At 52.2% G+C, this 20,571-nt stretch overlaps 2 protein-coding genes across 2 annotated transcripts; one reads left to right on the forward strand and one right to left on the reverse strand.

Annotated features, from left to right (window-relative positions):
* Nucleotides 1-8,874: 8,874 nt before the first annotated feature.
* LOC118261117 (olfactory receptor 14A16-like) lies at nucleotides 8,875-9,852 on the forward strand. The gene has a single exon (XM_035571788.2). The coding sequence runs from the start codon at nucleotides 8,890-8,892 to the stop codon at nucleotides 9,850-9,852; it is 963 nt and encodes a 320-aa protein (XP_035427681.1). The 5' UTR covers nucleotides 8,875-8,889.
* Nucleotides 9,853-13,535: 3,683 nt separating this feature from the next.
* LOC118261111 (olfactory receptor 14C36-like) lies at nucleotides 13,536-14,495 on the reverse strand. The gene has a single exon (XM_035571781.1). It carries the CDS (start codon nucleotides 14,493-14,495, stop codon nucleotides 13,536-13,538), a length of 960 nt encoding a protein of 319 aa, XP_035427674.1.
* Nucleotides 14,496-20,571: the final 6,076 nt, after the last annotated feature.

Below are 20,571 nucleotides of genomic sequence, written 5' to 3' on the forward strand. Positions count from 1 at the left end.
TCCCTCCTCAGTAGGCTCAGGGCAGCCTGTAGAGGCATCCACCTGACCCAATGGAGAACTGTGCCACAGGGAGAGCTCAGTCTCCCTCTCCCTCTTCTCCATCTGGTTTTCCCTCCATCTCCAGTGACTGTAACGACACTTGTCTCACGGACATCCCTACATTGCCTAACCTCGTTCAGGGCAGCTGCTCCATGTAATAGCCAATTGAGGCCTGCAGTGCTACCTGAGATGCCAACGCTGCCCAGCACCACTGGAGCATGCAGCTGACACGGGCAGCACAGGACCCACAGGGCAGCTCTGGCCATTCATAGCTGGTACTTAACGGGCACCCCTGATGGCATCTCCAACAGACTTGATGCTTATGAGCAAGTGGCCGCTTCCCAGGGCTACAGAAAGCCAAGGTCTGTCCCTCCTCTATCCAGTAGAGGCAGGCAGTGCATGGATATGAGGCACATCACACCGGGGTTTCCACTTGTGTTTGCAAACACTGCTGCTGCTTCTTACCCCCATCCTTTACTCAGTCAAGACACAGCCCAGTGATTTTTTTCTGTGTCCCTGGATCACAGGATGCCCATAGCCAAGGACATTGGCGGCAGCCCCTTCTCCTGCCTGGAGATCAGCCCCAGCTCCAGCACTGGCCCTCAGGGCTGCACTAACACCACAGATGGCCCTCTGCTGTCAGGGCGGCACAGCCCAGGCCTGTTTCCTTCTGGCCTCAGGAACACCAGGGCTTGCTCTCCTTGGGGCCCCTCATTTCATCCTCCCATGGCCATCTGCCATCCACAGCAGCATGTCTCTGCTCTGAAGGAAAGCCTCTGCATGCCCATGCTTGGGTACAGGATCTGGGACAAGCCTGAGTTTGGCCCTTGTGCCACAGCTGAGGTGCTGCAGCCAAGGTGTGCCCCAATGCCCTCAGTGTGGGGCACAGGCAGGAGGAGCTGGATCCCCGCCTGCTGTCACAGGGCTGGGACATGGATGGAAGAGCTGCTGAGGTGTGGCGGGACAGGTCCCTCAGCTTGGGGTGCTGTGCTGGATGGGTGCAGATTCTTCAGAAGAGACAGCTGGGAATGATCAACAGCGATTACGTTTGCCATTCCCTCGTGTACCACCTCTGTCTCCTGCATGGCAGACCGGGGGATGTTGCTGAGGCCTTCTCAGAGCACAGAGCCTTGTGGGATGTTCAGGGAGGAAGGCCCTGGCATGCACTGCAATTCCATCCATATAACACATCCTACTTCTCCAAGTGAGGGACATGCAGTGGAGAGGAGTTCAGGCACACTGAGGGGCTGCTGCATCCCAGGTGCCTTCGCTCCCATCTTTTGAGAAAAGCCCAGGCCCAGGACAAGCCTCAAACCCCACCTTTCTGGAAGGGCTTCCAAGAGCAGAGGTGTGTTGGTGCAGGAACACAGCAGTGACTTCTCCAGCGCTCTACGTCCTATATCCAATGGCCTTTGTCACCATTTGGAGATATTCTTGGTGGATTTGTCAAGACCCTGTGGAAAAGAACTGGGCAGAAGGGAGGTGACAGTTTCTCAGGACAAGAAGGGAAATCTCTCGTCTCTCTCCTGAGCTGCGCCATCTCCACGCTGCTGACCTCATAGGCCTTAAATGACATGTGCTGATGTCACAGGGGGATGCACTGCATCACCAGGATATCGTCACTGGAGCAGCAGCAGTGCCGGCACTTCCCTGCAAGGCCTGGTCCCTGCTGGGCGCTGCTTAGGTGCTCCCCACTGCTGCCCTTCTGTCGGCAGGAGTGGGCTCAGCAGGCAGCAAGGTTGCACTGGGCGACCCTCGCCAATGGGCGGAGGAGCAGGGGCACCTTGCAGAGGAGCTGTGGTTGAGGAGCCAGGGCGGGCATCCCTTGTCTTGAGCTGAGGGCCAGCAGCAAGCGAGATGGAGGGCTGCTGGAGGGTGACCATCACCTCTGACCTGACTTCCCTGTTTCCAGTGCTCCTGCAGCTCTCCTCCAAAGGTGAGGGTGTCAGGAGCCCCTTCCCAAGGGGTGGCCGAGGGGCTGTCAGCTGTCCAGAGCTTCAAGTCCAGGGCTTTGGGAGGAGGCTGGATAGGGCTGATGGCTGCTGCAAGAGCCCTGCCTGAGGGTTCTTCTGGGCTCAGGGGGACAAGGTGGCAGCCAGGATTCCTGGGTGCTGATGCTAGGGCTGCCCTGAGCCCCAGGGCTTCTCTGGGCATGGCTCAGACTTCTCCTGATGGGGACAATCCAGGGCCAGGTTCCCCTGGGAGCTAGTGCCTCTCTGAGATCTGGCTCTGGGAGGAAAGACCTCTGGTGTCCCAGAGACTTCTGTGGCCTGCAGCTCCCACAGGCCTCTCAGGGATGTGCCAGAAATGGCTGTGTTGGAAATCAAGCCTTCCTCTTCTACTGCTCTCCTTCAGGGGAACCTCTATTCCTTCTCTTCTGTGCAGCCAGGCTGGCAGAGCATGTCCTGGGTGTTGAGATGCCATCCCTGGGTGGCCACAGTCCTGGTGCTGAACCCTTTCCATGTCCACTACTGTGGTGGTGTTATCCAGCTACGCAGGTGAACTCCACAGCAACTGCTCTTTCACTTCCCAACCTACAAGGAAAAGGGGGAGAAAATATGATGAAAAGAGTTCAGGGGTTGAGGTAGAGCACGAGGTCACCCACCAAATACCATCATGGGCACCAATTATCATCACGGGCAAGACAGACTTAGCATAGGCAGATTAATAGAATTTATTGCCTATTACCAGTGGACTACAACCATCAGGAACCACAAGCAAACTAAAAACACCATTCCCCCAATCCAGCCTCTTGTAACTCCTCCCACTGAGTGGTGCAGGGGAATGGGGATTGCAGTCAGTCCATGACACTTGTCTCCACCGCTGCTTGACAACCCATCTCTGCCCTCTCTGGGTCTCTCATGTGGGATGCCCTCCTTCCTGAAGGGGTCCTGTGTGGGGCCCAAAGGGTTGAGATAATAACAGATACGACCAGATCATGTTAAAATAAAACGGTTACAAGCATTATATCTGATTCATAGCTGCTGACCACAATGTGTATTTTTTTATTTATTTGTTAATCTCGGTGTAGTAGTTGTGTTTCGCCTCAGAATTCTGTTAGATAGCACATTACGTACTCAGTGTATTCCCTGTTGTGCTGGGGGCTTTCTGGGGGCTGGTTTATGGTTATTAGTTTACTCCACTGGGTAACGCTACCTTATGTTTTGATGAAATTACTGGTCATGAGACTAATCTGGTAGTTGTACTCAGCATTGCTGTCACCTCCATACTTGAGGAACCTTCTCTCAGAAACTATTCATAATTAACAGTCTTTAACTTTTCTCCTAGGGGAGACAATCTATGGGAGGGATGAGGGGGGACACTTCTTCTCCCCCATTTTTCCCTTTCCCTTTCTCCTTCACCTCCCCCTTTCTCCTCCAGGCTAGTTACAATAGCTCTTCAAAACGTTCAATATCCTTGGGATGTTCAAACCAACTTCTTCCTATTCTTATTTCTCCTGAATGTGTTTCAGGTTTTGTTTAAGGTTAGGGTAACCTATTTCTAGAATGCCACACAGTGATGTGCTTTGAGGCAGGATAATTGAGTGGCAGGGACTGTGGGAGAATATGGGCGGGCACCTAGAACTGTAGACACCTGCAATGCTTTGTTACTTCACCCATGAACAAGTGCAGAATCCTAAAAAAAAATCACTGAATGCTTGAAAAAGGAGTGTCATCACCCTGGCAATTCCAAAAAGACAGAAATCACTGCAATGTGCTGGGGCTTGGCCTTTGCTTACTGAGTTGCAATCTACACAACGCCAATCCCTGTGACTGGGCCACAGAACCAACCTGTGCCTGTATCAGTCATACGTATACGTGAGAAAAACACAAAATCAGCTTGTTTAGCAAGGAAAGAAGCTCCTACTCATACAGGGAAGGAGGAAGAAGAAGACGAGGCAGGCTATTCCAAAGTAGGGCCGTCAAAGGAACAGGTGGATGAAGAGTGAGATAACATAAAATCATCAGTAAGCACCTGATCACTGTTCCTTGGGGAGCTGAGATATGCAAAAAGATTTCAGCCATCATCTAGGCCAGCACATTGTCACCTGTCTGTTCCGATACTGGGATAACAGGGCCAGTAGCCTGGAATTAGAGGGCAGGGAAGCCAAGCAGCTGGGATCCCTCCCCAGGGAAGGGGGCACTGACAAAGCAATTGGAAAGGGGGCACAAATCCTCACTCTCTCGAGGCAACTCCTGTCAGGCGTAAAGGAAAGGCATCCCTTCAAGGAAGATGTTGCATGTCACCCAGGCAAATGGACCACCAGGGAGAGAGGGAGCCCGTATCTGATGGAATTGGCCATGCTGGAGGTGATTTATGGTGATTTATGCACATTAAACAGTTTTCTGCCTTGCCCGGTCCCTCACAGGATCCTTCTGCTGTGGGGTTGCTCAGGGTCGAAGTGCCAGTAGCAATCCAAATGGTGCACCAGTGGCAATATGGTACTATCCAAGACTCCCTGATTACCATATATATGCTGATTCATCAACTGGAGAGCCAAGGACTGATCAGCAAAACTCGCTCACCCTTTAATAATCCCATAGGGTCAGTGCAAACATCTAATGGAGAGCTGAGAGAATGGAGAACAGTGGATTACTGTGTCTAGAATGAAGTCACACCAAATTCAATAGGTCATCTATAGTCTTCTCTCCTTATAGTCTTAGCTCTAAGAGCATTTGAATGATCCCTTACAGTATCTGAATGCTGCTGTCCGATCTTTTCCTGGGATCATAAGGAACCAGTGCCTCCTGGCCAGAACACTCTCCCTACAGCCGTGGATGGAGGCCCCAAGGTCCCATGAACTGTTAAGGGTGGACTTTGCAGAGTAACCACTGATTTTGTCCCCACCCACCACCTGCTGTACCCCTGCAGAGTCCTGCCTCAAGGCACAAAGGGCAGGGAGACCTTGCTGTTGAGAGCTGAGGCCCTGTGGAGATGTCCGTGACACAACAGCCATTACAGCCAAGGGGCATGTAGAAGAGAACAGAATAGGTTTAGCTCTCCCTGTGCCACATGACTCCTTTTGCTCTGCTGACAGCCTCTACAGGCTGCCCTGCACATAAGGAGTAGGGACAGGTACAGCTGTCCTACATGTGGCATCTGCTTCCATTTCAGTTAGCCAAAGGAATGCCTCCACCTGACTCGCAGAGGATCAACCACAAATTTCACCAGACGTTTGCATCTGAACAGCTCCTGCCTGTCCTCCATCTCCACTAAGGAGCTGTTGTGGCTCAGTAATTCGCATTAAGCTGCCTATGTTGTGGACACCTGAACTGAGGCCAGAGGAATCCCAGCTCCTGCGGGTCTGTGGCAGACATGGGAGGGAGCTGAGACCCTCTTCCAGCCGCAGGAATAACAAGCAGCATGAGATGCCTCGACTGACTCTGCTGAATTCCTTCCTCAAGTGGGGATGAAGGAGATCAGTCCCTGACCATGACTTCATGTCCAAACCGATACTGGGACAAGAAGATGTGATTGTTACACTTAATTGGTTTTCTGCTAGGAGAAATGAGCCTGGTGTGAAGAAGTGTGTGTGCGCAGGGGAGGGAGGGAAGCCCAGGGATTCCTTCAGGCTGTTTCCCAGCAGGTTCCCCTGCAGCAGGTTCCCCAGGGCCATGGGCAGGGAGCCTGGTGGGGGGCAGAGCAAGGGAGGCCCTGGGCTGGGCCTCTGCTGCTGAGCTGGGCCGGGCTCCTGGGCCCAAGGGGAGCTCGTGGCAAGCGGGCAGCGCTGCAGAGAGCCAGCTCTGCCCAGGAGCAGCTCCTCTGCCCAGCGCAGCAGGGCTGGGGGCACTGCCTGCACAGACAGAGTGGGTAAAGGCAGGCAGAAGTGGTAGGATGCACAGAGCTCGCTGGGGGAGAACACTTGCCAGCCCTGAGCCCGGTAAGTGTCTGGCTGGAGGGCAATGCAGCCGCAGCTCCTGGAGGAAGGAGAAGCCGGGGGTGCAGGCAGGGGTGCCCAGGGCTGTGGTGCAGAGCAGGGTCCCTGCTGTGCCCCAGGGGCTGTGTGCCGGGGCAGGGCCTCTGCCGCCTGCCAGGCTCAGCACTCAGCCTGCCCGGGGAGCTGCCCAGGGCGCTGCGGGGAGAAGCTGCGGGTGGAAGGAGCCCCCCCGGCAGGGCAGGGTCCTGCTGCTGGCAGGAGGCTGCTGCATGGGACAGCCTGCTCACAGCTCCGAAGCACCCCGTATCATTTCCCAGGCTATTTTTTTTTTTACAAGAATGATCAAAGAAGGGATTTTCTGCTCTCTTTTTAGTTACCTACTCTACTGGACAGGGAGGGGAATTAAGGAGAAATGGAAAAGGAGCTGTCCAGTGTGAGCACATTGCTGAGACTCCTGAGCTGTTAACTTTGATCATCAGTGGGTTTTTGAGCAGCCCCAAAACTGCCTTCAACCTCTCCTCTTCCTATCGAAAGCTACAGCATCATCTTTGCTGAACCCAGCAGGGCTTTCTGACAGGTCCTTTTCCACCTACAAAGACAGAATCACAGAATCACAGAATCGTCTAGGTTGGAAGAGACCTCCAAGATCATCTAGTCCAACCTCTGCCCTAACACTAACAAGTCCTCCACTAAACCATATCACTAAGGGCTACATCTAAACGTCTTTTAAAGACCTCCAGGGATGGCGACTCAACCACCTCCCTTGGCAGCCCATTCCAATTCCTAACAACCCTTTCGGTAAAGAAGTTCTTCCTAATATCCAACCTAAACCTCCCCTGGCGCAACTTTAGCCCATTCCCCCTCATCCTGTCACCAGGCACATGGGAGAACAGACCAACCCCCACCTCACTACAGCCTCCTTTAAGGTAACTGTAGAGAGCGATGAGGTCTCCCCTGAGCCTCCTCTTCTCCAGGCTAAACAAGCCCAGCTCCCTCAGCCGCTCCTCGTAAGACTTGTTCTCCAGACCCCTCACCAGCTTCGTTGCCCTTCTCTGGACTTTCTCAAGCACCTCCATGTCCTTCTTGTAGCGAGGGGCCCAGAACTGAACACAGTACTCAAGGTGCAGCCTCACCAGAGCCAAGTACAGGGGGACAATCACCTCCTTAGACCTGCTGGCCACACTGCTTCTTATGCAAGCCAGGATGCTGTTGGCCTTCTTGGCCACCTGAGCACACTGCTGGCTCATATTCAGCCGACTATCAACCAATACTCCCAGGTCCTTCTCCGCCAGGCAGAAGACGCACATCCAGCCAGCCAGTGTCCTGTATACAGGTAGGTTTCTGAAGGGCAAAGATTACTGCATAGAGTTTGGGGTGGTGTGAGACAAACCCCAATAATTTTCTCAGACAGGATCTTCCGTGAAGCTATTTTATTCGCGATTGCAATGGCGAGTGTCCTGCAGGCAGGAGCACCCAGCAAAAGTATATCATAACCCCAGATTTCCTATTACCCAACACTTGATTCCTCCCGTTTCCTCATTGGCTGAGTACAAGTTCACAAACTATTCGATGCTTATTACTATACCGTATATGTACAATTTGATTTGACCAGCTGTTAATTTCTCCTTTTCCTTTTTTATTTCCTTCTTCTCTCATGACTAGAGGGCGCGTGATTTTTTGTTTTTACTGATTCTGCACTGCTCATCCTGTTTTTCTTAGCTAACCTTGTTTTGGGAGAGTGGGACCTTTCCTTTATCTGCTTATCATACTCCCCACTTCTATGTCACTGTCATGCCTGCACAATCACTTTTGAATTTGCCAGGTTAGTGGAATTTTCCACTGCAAAAACACATTCTACTGCAAAAATACAAGATTCTTTCTCACACTGCGGTTGTGAGCAGAAACAGGAAGAAGACGTGAGACAGGGAAAGAGCTCCTAGAAGTAAAAGCTTCAGGGATATGATCGAGGAATGAGTGAAAGGCAAATGAGAAATCTTGTCGGAGGGAGAATTCATCGCAAAACTCCATATTTTTTCATTCAGCGCAGACCGCTTCCTCTGTGCAAGCCCCCTTGCCTCCTCTCCCACTAAGAAAAGCCTCTGCACTCACAGCCTTTTGAGCTGTGAGCTGCCCTGCAGGATGCAAATCTCTCCCATCGTATGCTTGCATGATCTAGAAGCCTTGTGTAGTAGAGGAGGTGTTACACGCAAGGACATGCTGTTGCGCTGGAGAAATGATTGTTAGGTGTCCTTGGCTAGAGGTGTCGTGCTGAAACCTTGCTCAGGTACCTTCCAAAGGGCTGGGCATTGAGGGATTGGCAGTGGCCTCCTCTGCTCTCAGCAGAGTCTGGCTTCTTTTCAAGTGCAATATGAATGTAATTGCCCTTGGTGCCCAAAACCTGCAAGTGCCGGGCAGCTGGGAACAAGCCCAGCCAGCTCCCTTCACTCTGCACCAAGCCACAGCGAATCCCTTTGCCTCTCAGGTCTCACAGCCATTCACTCTGAGTTAAGCAGAAAATCTCAGGACTTCTGACTTCAGAGAACACTGTTGGGGCATGATGAAGGGGATGAGGGTTTGTAGAATAAAAATGGCCCTAAAACACTTTTCTGCCAACTACATTCTGTAGCTCTGGGAATGCGGATGCAGACATGCCCTTCTGGGTAAGAAAGGATTTCATTTGACAAAATCTGAAAATAAAACCTTGTCCTGCTGCCATGGTCCTGTACACTCACTGCACTGGGTCAGGACTGATTCCCTTGAGAGCCCGGCAGCAGAGGCCCTTGCTCCTCATTGCACACTGAACCTTAAAAAATGGAGCTCATGTCATGGAGCTGAATGAAAGATTCCAGTAGAGAAAGAAAAAGCATGGCAGTATGGCTGGGGGAATGGCATAGGTTTCACTCAGAAAAGCCTGTCCTAACATATGATTGTCTTTCCCTTCCTGTGCAGATCCCCATACCTAGAGGCAGCACATGTCCAACAGCAGCTCCATCAGCGAGTTCCTCCTCCTGCCATTCGCAGACATGCGGGAGCTGCAGCTCCTGCACTTCGCGCTCTTCCTGGGCATCTACCTGGCTGCCCTCCTGGGCAACGGCCTCATCCTCACCGCCGTAGCCTACGACCACCGCCTCCACACCCCCATGTACTTCTTCCTCCTCAACCTCGCCCTCCTCGACCTGGGCTGCATATCCACCACTCTCCCCAAAGCCATGGCCAATTCCCTCTGGGACACCAGGGCTATTTCCTACTCGGGATGTGTTGCCCAGGTCTTTCTTCTCCTACTCTTCCTTGCAGCAGAATATTTTCTTCTCACTGTCATGTCCTACGACCGCTATGTAGCCATCTGCAAGCCCCTGCACTATGGGAGCCTCCTGGGCAGCAGAGCTTGTGCCCAGATGGCAGCTGCTGCCTGGGGCAGTGGGGTTCTCTATGCTCTGCTGCACACTGCCAATATATTTTTAATACCTCTTTGCCGAGGCAATACTGTGGACCAGTTCTTCTGTGAAATCCCTCAGATCCTCAAACTCTCTTGCTTGGAATCAGACTACCTCAGGGAAGTTGCTCTTGTTTTTATTGGTGACTGTTTGGTATTTGGGTGTTTTGTTTTCATTCTTGTCTCCTATGTGCAGATTTTTAGGGTTGTGCTGAGGATGCCCTCTGAGCAGGGCCGGCACAAAGCCTTTTCCATGTGCCTCCCTCACCTGGCTGTGGTCTCCTTGTTTCTCAGCACAGCCATGTTTGCCTGCCTGAAGCCCCCCTCCATCTCTTCTCCATCCCTGGACCTGGTGGTAGCAGTTCTGTACTCCGTGATGCCTCCAACACTGAACCCCTTCATCTACAGCATAAAGAACCAGGAGCTCAAGCGTGACATTAGGAAAGTGATTTTATGGATATTTCTCAATAGTGATAAATTTCCCTTCTTTTTCCAGAAATGACTTAACTTAGTACCTCTGTGCAGGCCTGGTCCTTCTTTCATATCATTGTTGTAATTGTTAACTTTGGTATCATTTGCATTTATTACACTCTTAGAAAAATATCCTACTTGTCCTGAGGAATTACATTACTCTGTTTACTCTTGAGGTTCAATAAACATATGTCTAACAACAGGTCACAGCTCACTCTTACATAGCTTTTGAGAAAAAAAAAAAAAAAAAGCATCTCCGGAGTGCATTGCCTGAAGGCTTGGCTCTTTTTTCAAAGCTGGTGCCAAGATTAGAGCTGTGCAGCTGCTTCCCAAAAGGCCCGTTGCTGCATGGATCTGGGAGAGGAAAAGCTCATTGCCATACTGTGAGCTGTGAGAGACTGTGGGTGGGACTTAGGAGCACCCTGTTGGTGTCTGATGACAGCAGAAATGGTGAATAGTCACTGAGGTACATAGCCATGACTGTCCCACATGGGGCTGGGCAGAGGACAGCTTCCAGGACATGAATGTGGAGCTGTGTGGAGAGCCCAGGTGTTCTCCATGGGCAGCATGTTCTCAGGGTGGGCAAGGACTGGAGACTTACAAAGAGAGAAAATGCACAAGAGCTTGTCACCAAAAGGGGTAGTGCGAAATTTAGATGTCCTCAGGCAAAGAAGAGCATCACAGTTCCTGTGCAATTCAGTGAAGAACCAGCACGCACAGAGAAGGGAGGATGGAGAGGGATTCCTGTCACCCTCACAAAGTACCACCAGCTGGATTTAGAAAGACACCTGGAAACCCCCTAGGTCCTTGGCAATGTCCCTTGCTCTTTCTGAGCACCTGCCAGAACTACACACCATAAAAAGCAGGATTAGCAACAGTGATCCCAACCCATCTGGGTCTACTTCCCCCCGTGTGCAGCTCAGCCAGTGTGCAGTCACCTCTTGGGCACCACAGCCTGCTTGGTCTGCTCAGAGCACCACCAGCTCAGGGCCACATGGGGAGCATGGGGAGGTGGCCAGAGACATCTGGAGAGGTGAGAGGAGGGATGGGGAAAGATCAGATGGGAGCTGACCTTGGCTGGAAGTTGTCTCAAATACTGGTGTTCACCTAATCAAGACAAGGTCTGGACTGTGGGTAGCCTAATGCATGCTCATGAGTTAGGGTAGATGAGCCAGAAATCCAGTTTTCCTGGTGCTGCACTAGGTTGGGAAGTGGCTGAAGAAGGACTGGTGTCCTCTACTCTGCATCTCATAACTCCATAATCTTTCCTGAAGGGTGGCATCGAAAGCCAAGTCTGGGGCCCTGTACCAGGGCTTCTAGGGGTGGAAGCACGACACAGCACCATACCAGTTTGATTCTGTTCCTCAGTCCGAGTCTAGCACACGTCCATGTGACAGTCTCCTCCAACCTGTGTGCTGAACCTGAGCCCAAAAGTCATCAGCAAGTCCTCAGCTTGGGTCCACCCCAAGGACTGGAGTGCAGCTGCGACCACAGGAAGGACGAGCCCTCTCCCTGGGCCTGTCCATGGCTGGATGCCTCTGCATGCTGCCCAGGAAAAGGGAGCGTATTAATAATATGTTAAGGCCCCTTTCACCTTCACTGTGTCTGTGGGGCCCTCAAGAAATGACCCTCAGTCCTGAAATCAGGCCCAGCTTCTTCTTGCATCAGGAGCCTGGAGAAATTGCCCCAGAAGTCTCAGCCCTGTTCTGCACACAGGCAAATACACACAAGTGTATGCACAAGCACACAAACACCATCTCATACACACACAGATGTGTGCACAAGGCATGGACATGGCCAAACACATACTTCTGTGCATTCTTTACCTTCTCATCTGTTCCTCTAGGTGATCCTGTGAATCACATCAGGCAGACCACGTGGTTCAAATGGCACAAGCTACCTTCTTACTGCCTTTTCTCTTTTCTAGTTATAATTAGGAATGTACAGTTCCCAGGCTGCAATGGTGGGACCTGCTACTTCAAAGCAGCCCATCCTGCAAGGGCATTTCCCTTGTTTAAGGACGAGCTGCCCCAGTTCAGATCAGAGCCAGTTCCTCCAGCTTGAAAAGGAACCTGCCAGCTGCTGGCCAAAAGCTGAGCCAATGAGCGATCCTGGTTGTGCCTCTGTGATAAAATTTTTTGAAAGGGTAAAAATCCTCTGTGCAGCAGCAGCTGGCAGAGGAGTGAGAAAATGTGAGAGAAGCAGCCCTGCAGACACCAAGGTCAGTGCAGAAGGAGGGCAGGAGGTGCTCCAGGCGCCAGAGCAGAAGTTCCCCTGCAGCCCGTGGAGGAGCCCATGTGGAGCAGACGGATGTGGCCTGAAGGAGGCTGCAGCCATTGGAGAGGAGCCCACACGGGACCAAGATTTCTGGCGGGAGCTGCAGCCCATATGGAGGACCTGACACTGGGGTGGACCACTTCCGAAGGACTTTCCCCAACTCTGTACGGATCCACGTTGGATAACGTCTTAAGAACTGCAGTCTGTGGAAAATTCATCTTGGATCAGTTTGGGAAGAACTGCATCCCATGGGAGGGAGGGACCCCACCCTGCCCTACCCTGGAGCAGCGGAAGAGGGTGAGGATGGAGATGAAGTGTTACGGACTGACCACAGCCCTCATTCCTCATCCCCATGCATCACTCAGCGGGGAGGAGGTTAAGGAAGTGCAGTGGGAGGTGAAGTTGTTTTTTGTTGGCTCTTAGTTGTCACTGCTCTAGACTCTTATTAATTCGCATTAAATGACATTAATTCTCCCCAAGCCAAGTCTGTCTTTCTGTGACAGTAATTGTGAACCATTTCCTGCCCCTTACCTCAACCCGTGAGTTAATTGTATTCTCTCACCCTGTACATAAGGAAATGTTCCCCCAGCACAGCCCCCTGCCAGCCCTCACTGCCCCGGCCCCCCACTGCCCTTCTGCTTTAGCAGCCTCCCCCCCTTCACCCAGCCTTGTCCCAGCCCTAGCATGTCCCACACAGGGGTTCGCAAACAGCCCTGCCCTGGGGCTGGCTGGGCTCTGGGCCCGGAGAGGGACTAGGCTGGGCTGGCCGTTCCCCCAGTACAGGCCCTGAGCCCAGCAGGAGGATGGAGGTGCTCACATTTCAGCAACCGGCCCTCCCCAAACCGTGGTGGAAGGCTGGTGCGGGGAACTATGAGGGGCTGAGGCTGGTGGTAGCTTTCTTGGGCAGTTTCTCCTTTTTCTTCATGCTACAAGCTGGGCTGAATCTGTGCCCTGACACACCTGGCTTGAGGGCCCTGTGGGTGTGGGGATAGTCTTTACTGTCTGACCACCCTCATGGTAAGGAAATTTTTCCTAATGTCCAGTCTGAACCTCCCCTGGTGCAGCTTTGTGCCATGCCTTTGTGCCTGAGGATGACATGAATCCTTTTCCAGACCCACCTTCCCTGTGCCCGCTGGGTACACATTTCTTCCATGGAGACTGCAGACATCTCATTTGCCTGTAGAAGCCGAGATACCAAACAGACACTATGAGAGAGTCAGCTCAGTCCCAGTGGCACATATATTTTATAGGGGCTACAGAGAAAGAGAGCAGGTTGATGTTTCAGATGAAATGAGACGAAGCCAAATGTGTGTAGGAACATCACAATGGTACTTAACAACAACAACAAAAATAATATAATATAATATAATATAATATAATAATAATAATAATACAACACACAGGAATGCACTGAATATACAATGAATATACTGTGAGTCATTTGTGGAGACAGATGAGAAGTTTACCACCAGTGAAAAATGTCAATGAAATCACTTTGTTCAGTGCAACTTTCAGCTCCTGGTTTCTCATGCTGTAGATGAAGGGGTTCACTGCTGGGGGCACCACCGAGTACAGAATTGCCACAACCAGGTCTAGGGATGTAGAGGAGATGGAGGGGGGCTTCAGGTAGGTAAACATGACAGTGCTGCTAAAGAGAGAGACCACAGCCAGGTGAGGGAGGCACATGGAGAAGGCTTTGTACCGCCCCTGCTCAGAGGGCATCCTCAGCACGGCCCTGATGATCTGAACATAGGAGAGCACAATGAATACAAAACACCCAAAGTCAATGAAAACATTACCCACAAGAACCCAAACTTCACTGAGGAAGGACTGTGAACAGGAGAGCTTGAGGATCTGGGGGATTTCACAGAAGAACTGGTCCACAGTATTGCCTTGGCAGAGGGGCAGGGAAAATGTACTGGCAGTGTGCAGCAGAGCAGAGAGAACCCCACTGCCCCAGGCAGCTGCTGCCATCTGGGCACAAGCTCTGCTGCCCAGGAGGCTCCCATAGTGCAGGGGCTTGCAGATGGCAACGTAGCGGTCGTAGGACATGACAGTGAGAAGAGAATACTCTGCTGAAAACAAAAAGAAGAAGAAAAAGACCTGTGCAGCACATCCTTGATAGGAGATGGCCCTGGTGTCCCAGAGGGAATTGGCCATGGCTTTGGGCAGAGTGGTGGAGATGCAGCCCAGGTCGAGGAGGGCGAGGTTGAGGAGGAAGAAGTACATGGGGGTGTGGAGGCGGTGGTCGCAGGCTACGGCTGTGAGGATGAGGCCGTTGCCCAGGAGGGCAGCCAGGTAGATGCCCAGGAAGAGCCAAAAGTGCAGGAGCTGCAGCTCCCGCGTGTCTGCGAATGGCAGGAGGAGGAACTCACTGATGGAGCTGCTGTTGGACATGTGCTGCTCCTGAACATCAGTACCTGCTGAAGAAATAAAAGACAGTGACAAATTCTGCAGCATTTCTGAATGGCTGCGAGGCCTGAGAGGTAAAGAGATTCTCTGCAGTTTGGTGTAGGGTGATGGGAGCTAGCTGGGCTTGATCCCAACTGCCCTGAGGTTGTAGCTTTTGCTGATGGAGCGCCATCACAACCCCAGGTTACCCTGGAAGCCAGACACTGATAAGAGCAGAGGAACCCACTGTCCGTCCATCACTGACCAGCCTTTCTTAAGGTACCTGAGCAAGGTCTCAGCATCACACTTCTAGCCAAGGACACCTATCATTCATTTCTCAAGCCCAACAGCGTGTGCTTCCCTGTAGCATCTCCACTACTACATGTGGCTTTCAGATAATGCAATCATAGTATGGGAGAGACTTCTATCCTGCAGGGCAACTCACTGCTCAAGAGGACACCCCAAGTGTCCTAATGACAGTTTCTCATTAAGAGAAAGTCAACTCCTTCCCCAGCCTCACAGAATGCATTGCCCACACTACGGGCTGTTGCTCTCAGCCCCCCTGCACCACAGAGGGAAATGGGCACATGGCTGGAGAGGTGCACCTCTGCTCTGCCAGAGCTGTGGCTGCAGAGGACGTGCTTCATGCTTTGGACCCATGGCTGTGAGGGCAGAGGCTTTTCTGTGTGGGAGAAGAGGCAAGGGAGCTTGTTCACAGGAAAGTGCCTTCATTGAAGGGAATAATACAGTTTTCTGATGAATTCTCCCTCCCACATTTCTGGCTTTACTTTCCTCTCACTCCCTGATCCTGTCCCTCCTGCCTTAACATTTTACTCTAGGAAACCGTTTCCTTGTCTCATGTTGTTTCACTGTATGTGCTCACAGACTCATGCTAAACTCCATGCAGTAATATTTACTTTTCAGAAACCTGCCTGTTTGTCTGACAGTGCCTAGGTGCCTGTATATCTTTGCAGGTAGAAAAGGACCTGTCAGAAAGCTCTGACAGGTTCAGCAAAGTTGATGCTGTTGCTTTTGATAGGAAGAGCAGAGGTTGCAGGCATTCTCAGGGCTTCCTCACAAACACACTGAACATAAAAGTTACAGTTCAGGAGTCTCGGCAATATGCTCATAATTGCTCACAACTGACAAAATTGCCCAGGTCTCCTTTTCCATTTCTCCCTGTTCCCACCCCTCCTGTCCCTCCCCCACTCAAGTAGGGGAGGTAACTGAAAATACAGTAGAAAATCCCTGTTTTGACCTTTCTTCTGAAAAAAATGCTTGGGAAATGCCCTTGAAGTGCTGTGGAGCTGTGAGCAGCCTGCCCCAGGCAGCAGCCCCCCGCCAGCAGCAGGACCCTGCCCTGCCGGGGGGGCTCCTTCCACCCGCAGCTTCTCCCCGCAGCGCCCTGGGCAGCTCCCCGGGCAGGCTGAGTGCTGAGCCTGGCAGGCGGCAGAGGCCCTGCCCCGGCACACAGCCCCTGGGGCACAGCAGGGACCCTGCTCTGCACCACAGCCCTGGGCACCCCTGCCTGCACCCCCGGCTTCTCCTTCCTCCAGGAGCTGCGGCTGCATTGCCCTCCAGCCAGACACTTACCGGGCTCAGGGCTGGCAAGTGTTCTCCCCCAGCGAGCTCTGTGCATCCTGCCACTTCTGCCTGCCTTTACCCACTCTGTCTGTGCAGGCAGTGCCCCCAGCCCTGCTGCGCTGGGCAGAGGAGCTGCTCCTGGGCAAAGCTGGCTCTCTGCAGCGCTGCCCGCTTGCCAGGAGCTCCCCTGGGGCCCAGGAGCCCGGCCCAGCTCAGCAGCAGAGGCCCAGCCCAAGGCCTCCCTTGCTCTGCCCCCCACCAGGCTCCCTGCCCATGGCCCTGGGGCTGCAGGGGAACCTGCTGGGAAACAGCCTGAAGGAATCCCTGGGCTTCCCTCCCTCCCCTGCGCACACACACTTCTTCACACCAGGCTCTTTTCTCTTAGCACAAAAATAATTATCTGTAACAATCACCTCTTCTCATCCGAGATGATGATGGGACACCCAGACATGGTCACAAAAATAACTCCTTTAACCCCCTGCTTACGGAAGGGATTCTCATGTTGGTTTTTTTCCTGGGGCTGTAATGGGGCTCAGATCCCTACCATGCCTGCCACAAACCCACAGGACCTCGGATTACTCTGCCCTCAATTTAGGTGTCCATAACATGAGCACCTGCAGGTGAGCTCCATTTCTCACCTCCAGGAAGAGACATGATCACCAATGGAGATGGAGGAAATCAGGGGGTTGCAAACACCCTGACATGTCAGGGGGCAGAGGTATGTGCAGGTATCTGCAAGCTCTCTTGGAGGAACCCTGAGGGACAGGGCAGCACCTGGGGGCATCCCCTTGGAGGCTGGTGGGGAATGCCTTTGGCCAGCTGAAGTGACAGCAAATGCACACATTTAGGACAACTAAGCCTGTCCCTCCTCAGCAGGTTCAGGGCAGCCTGTAGAGGCATCCAACTGACCAAAGGGAGTCCTGTGCCACAGGGAGAGCTCAGTCTCTCTCTCCCTCTTCTCCATCTAGTTTTCTCTCTAGTTTTCAGCAGCCCCTTCTCCTGCCTGAAGATTGGGTCCCTCTGCTGTCAGGGTGGCACAGCACAGGCCTGTTTCCTTCTGGCCTCAGGAACACCAGGGCTTGCTCTCCTTGAGGCCCCTTATTTCATCCTCCTGTGGCCATCTGCCATCCACAGCAGCATGTCTCTGCTCTGAAGGAAAGCCTCTGCATGCCCATGCTTGGGTACAAGATCTGGGACAAGCCTGAGTTTGGCCCTTGTGCCACAGCTGAGGTGCTGCAGCCAAGGTGTGCCCCAATGCCCTCAGTGTGGGGCACAGGCAGGAGGAGCTGGATCCCCGCCTGCTGTCACAGGGCTGGGACATGGATGGAAGAGCTGCTGAGGTGTGGCGGGACAGGTCCCTCAGCTTGGGGTGCTGTGCTGGATGGGTGCAGATTCTTCAGAAGAGACAGCTGGGGATGATCAACAGCGATTACGTTTGCCATTCCCTCGTGTACCACCTCTGCCTCCTGCATGGCAGACCGGGGGATGTTGCTGAGGCCTTCTCAGAGCACAGAGCCTTGTGGGATGTTCAGGGAGGAAGGCCCTGGCATGCACTGCAATTCCATCCATATAACACATCCTACTTCTCCAAGTGAGGGACATGCAGTGGAGAGGAGTTCAGGCACACTGAGGGGCTGCTGCATCCCAGGTGCCTTCGCTCCCATCTTTTGAGAAAAGCCCAGGCCCAGGACAAGCCTCAAACCCCACCTTTCTGGAAGGGCTTCCAAGAGCAGAGGTGTGTTGGTGCAGGAACACAGCAGTGACTTCTCCAGCACTCTACGTCCTATATCCAATGGCCTTTGTCACCATTTGGAGATATTCTTGGTGGATTTGTCAAGACCCTGTGGAAAAGAACTGGGCAGAAGGGAGGTGACAGTTTCTCAGGACAAGAAGGGAAATCTCTCGTCTCTCTCCTGAGCTGTGCCATCTCCTTGCTGCTGACATCACAGGCCTTCAAATGACACGTGCTGATGTCACAGAGGGATGCACTGCATCACCAGGATATCGTCACTGGAGCAGCAGCAGTGCCGGCACTTCCCTGCAAGGCCTGGTCCCTGCTGGGCGCTGCTTAGGTGCTCCCCACCGCTGTCCTTCTGTGGCCAGGAGTGGGCTCAGCAGGCAGCAAGGTTGCACTGGGCGACCCTCGCCGATGGGCGGAGGAGCAGGGGCACCTTGCAGAGGAGCTGTGGTTGAGGAGCCAGGGTAGGCATCCCTTGTCCTGAGCTGAGGGCCAGCAGCAAGCGAGATGGAGGGCTGCTGGAGGGTGACCATCACCTCCGACCTGACTTCCCTGTTTCCAGTGCTCCTGCACCTCTTCCCTAAAGGTGAGGGTGTCAGGAGCCCCTTCCCAAGGGGTGTCACAGGGGCTCTCAGCTGTCCCAAGCTGCAAGCCCTGGGCTGTTTTAGGGGGCTGGACAGGACAGGTGGCTGCTGCAAGAGCCCTGCCTGAGGATTCCAATGGGCTCAGGGGACATTGCAGCAACCAGGACTCCCAGGTCCTGATGCTAGGGCTGCCCTGAGCCCCAGAGATGCACTAGGCATGGCTCAGCCTCATCGTGACGGGGACAATCCAGGGCCAGATTTCCCTGGGAGCTGGTGCCTCTTTGGGATCTGTTTGTGGGAGGAAAGGCGTCCAGTGTCGCAGAGACTGGTGTGGCCTGCAGCTCCCACAGGCCTCTCAGGAATGTTCCAGCAATGCCTGAGTTGGAAATCAAGCCTTCCCCTTGTACTGCTCTCCTTCAGGGGAACCTCTGTTCCTTCCGTCCTGTTCCGCCAGGCTGGCAGAGCATGTCCTGGATGCTGAGATGCCATCCCTGAATGGCCGCAATCCTGGTGCTGAACCCTTCCTATATCTCTGCTATGGTGGTTTTACCTGGCTATGCAGGTGAACTCCACAGCAACTGCTCTTTCACTTCCACACCTACAAGGAAAAGGGGGAGAAATATGATGAAAAGAGATCAAGGGTTCAGGTAGAATATGAGGTCACCCACCAAACATCCTCATGGGCACCAGTTATCATCGGGGCAAGACAGATTTAGCGTAGGCAGACTAATATAATTTATATTATAATTTAATTAAATTAAATTATTTAAATATATATATTATACATATAATATATATGTATATATTATATTATTTAATTAAATTATATTAAATTATATAAATTAAATTATATTTATATTTTTTTTCGTCCATACTTGAGGAACCTTCTCTCGGAAACTTCTCTTGGAAACTATTCATAATTAACAGTCTTTAACTTTTCTCCTAGGGGAGACAATCTATGGGAGGGATGAGGGGGGACACTTCTTCTCCCCAATTCTTCCCTTTCCCTTTCTCCTTCACCTCCCCCTTTCTCCTCCAGGCTAGTTACAATAGCTCTTCAAAACGTTCAATATCCTTGGGATGTTCAAACCAACTTCTTCTTATTCTTATTTCTCCTGAATGTGTTTCAGGTTTTGTTTAAGGTTAGGGTAACCTATTTCTAGAATGCCACACAGTGATGTGCTTTGAGGCAGGATAATTGAGTGGCAGGGACTGTGGGAGAATATGGGCGGGCACCTAGAACTGTAGACACCTGCAATGCTTTGTTACTTCACCCATGAACAAGTGCAGAATCCTAAAAAAAAATCACTGAATGCTTGAAAAAGGAGTGTCATCACCCTGGCAATTCCAAAAAGACAGAAATCACTGCAATGTGCTGGGGCTTGGCCTTTGCTTACTGAGTTGCAATCTACACAACACCAATCCCTGTGACTGGGCCACAGAACCAACCTGTGCCTGTATCAGTCATACGTATACGTGAGAAAAACACAAAATCAGCTTGTTTAGCAAGGAAAGAGGCTCCTACTCATACAGGGAAGGAGGAAGAAGAAGACGAGGCAGGCTATTCCAAAGTAGGGCCATCAAAGGAACAGGTGGATGAAGAGTGAGATAACATAAAATCATCAGTAAGCACCTGATCACTGTTCCTTGGGGAGCTGAGATATGCAAAAAGATTTCAGCCATCATCTAGGCCAGCACATTGTCACCTGTCTGTTCCGATACTGGGATAACAGGACCAGTAGCCTGGAATTAGAGGGCAGGGAAGCCAAGCAGCTGGGATCCCTCCCCAGGGAAGGGGGCACTGACAAAGCAATTGGAAAGGGGGCACAAATCCTCACTCTCTCGAGGCAACTCCTGTCAGGCGTAAAGGAAAGGCATCCCTTCAAGGAAGATGTTGCATGTCACCCAGGCAAATGGACCACCAGGGAGAGAAGGAGCCCGTATCTGATGGAATTGGCCATGCTGGAGGTGATTTATGGTGATTTATGCACATTAAACAGTTTTCTGCCTTGCCCGGTCCCTCACAGGATCCTTCTGTTGTGGGGTTGCTCAGGGTCGAAGTGCCAGTAGCAATCCAAATGGTGCACCAGTGGCAATATGGCACTATCCGAGACTTCCCAATCACCATATATATGCTGATTCATCAACTGGAGAGCCAAGGACTGATCAGCAAAAC

This window comes from Cygnus atratus, chromosome 34 (assembly GCF_013377495.2).
Source record: "Cygnus atratus isolate AKBS03 ecotype Queensland, Australia chromosome 34, CAtr_DNAZoo_HiC_assembly, whole genome shotgun sequence".
NCBI lineage: Eukaryota > Metazoa > Chordata > Aves > Anseriformes > Anatidae > Cygnus > Cygnus atratus.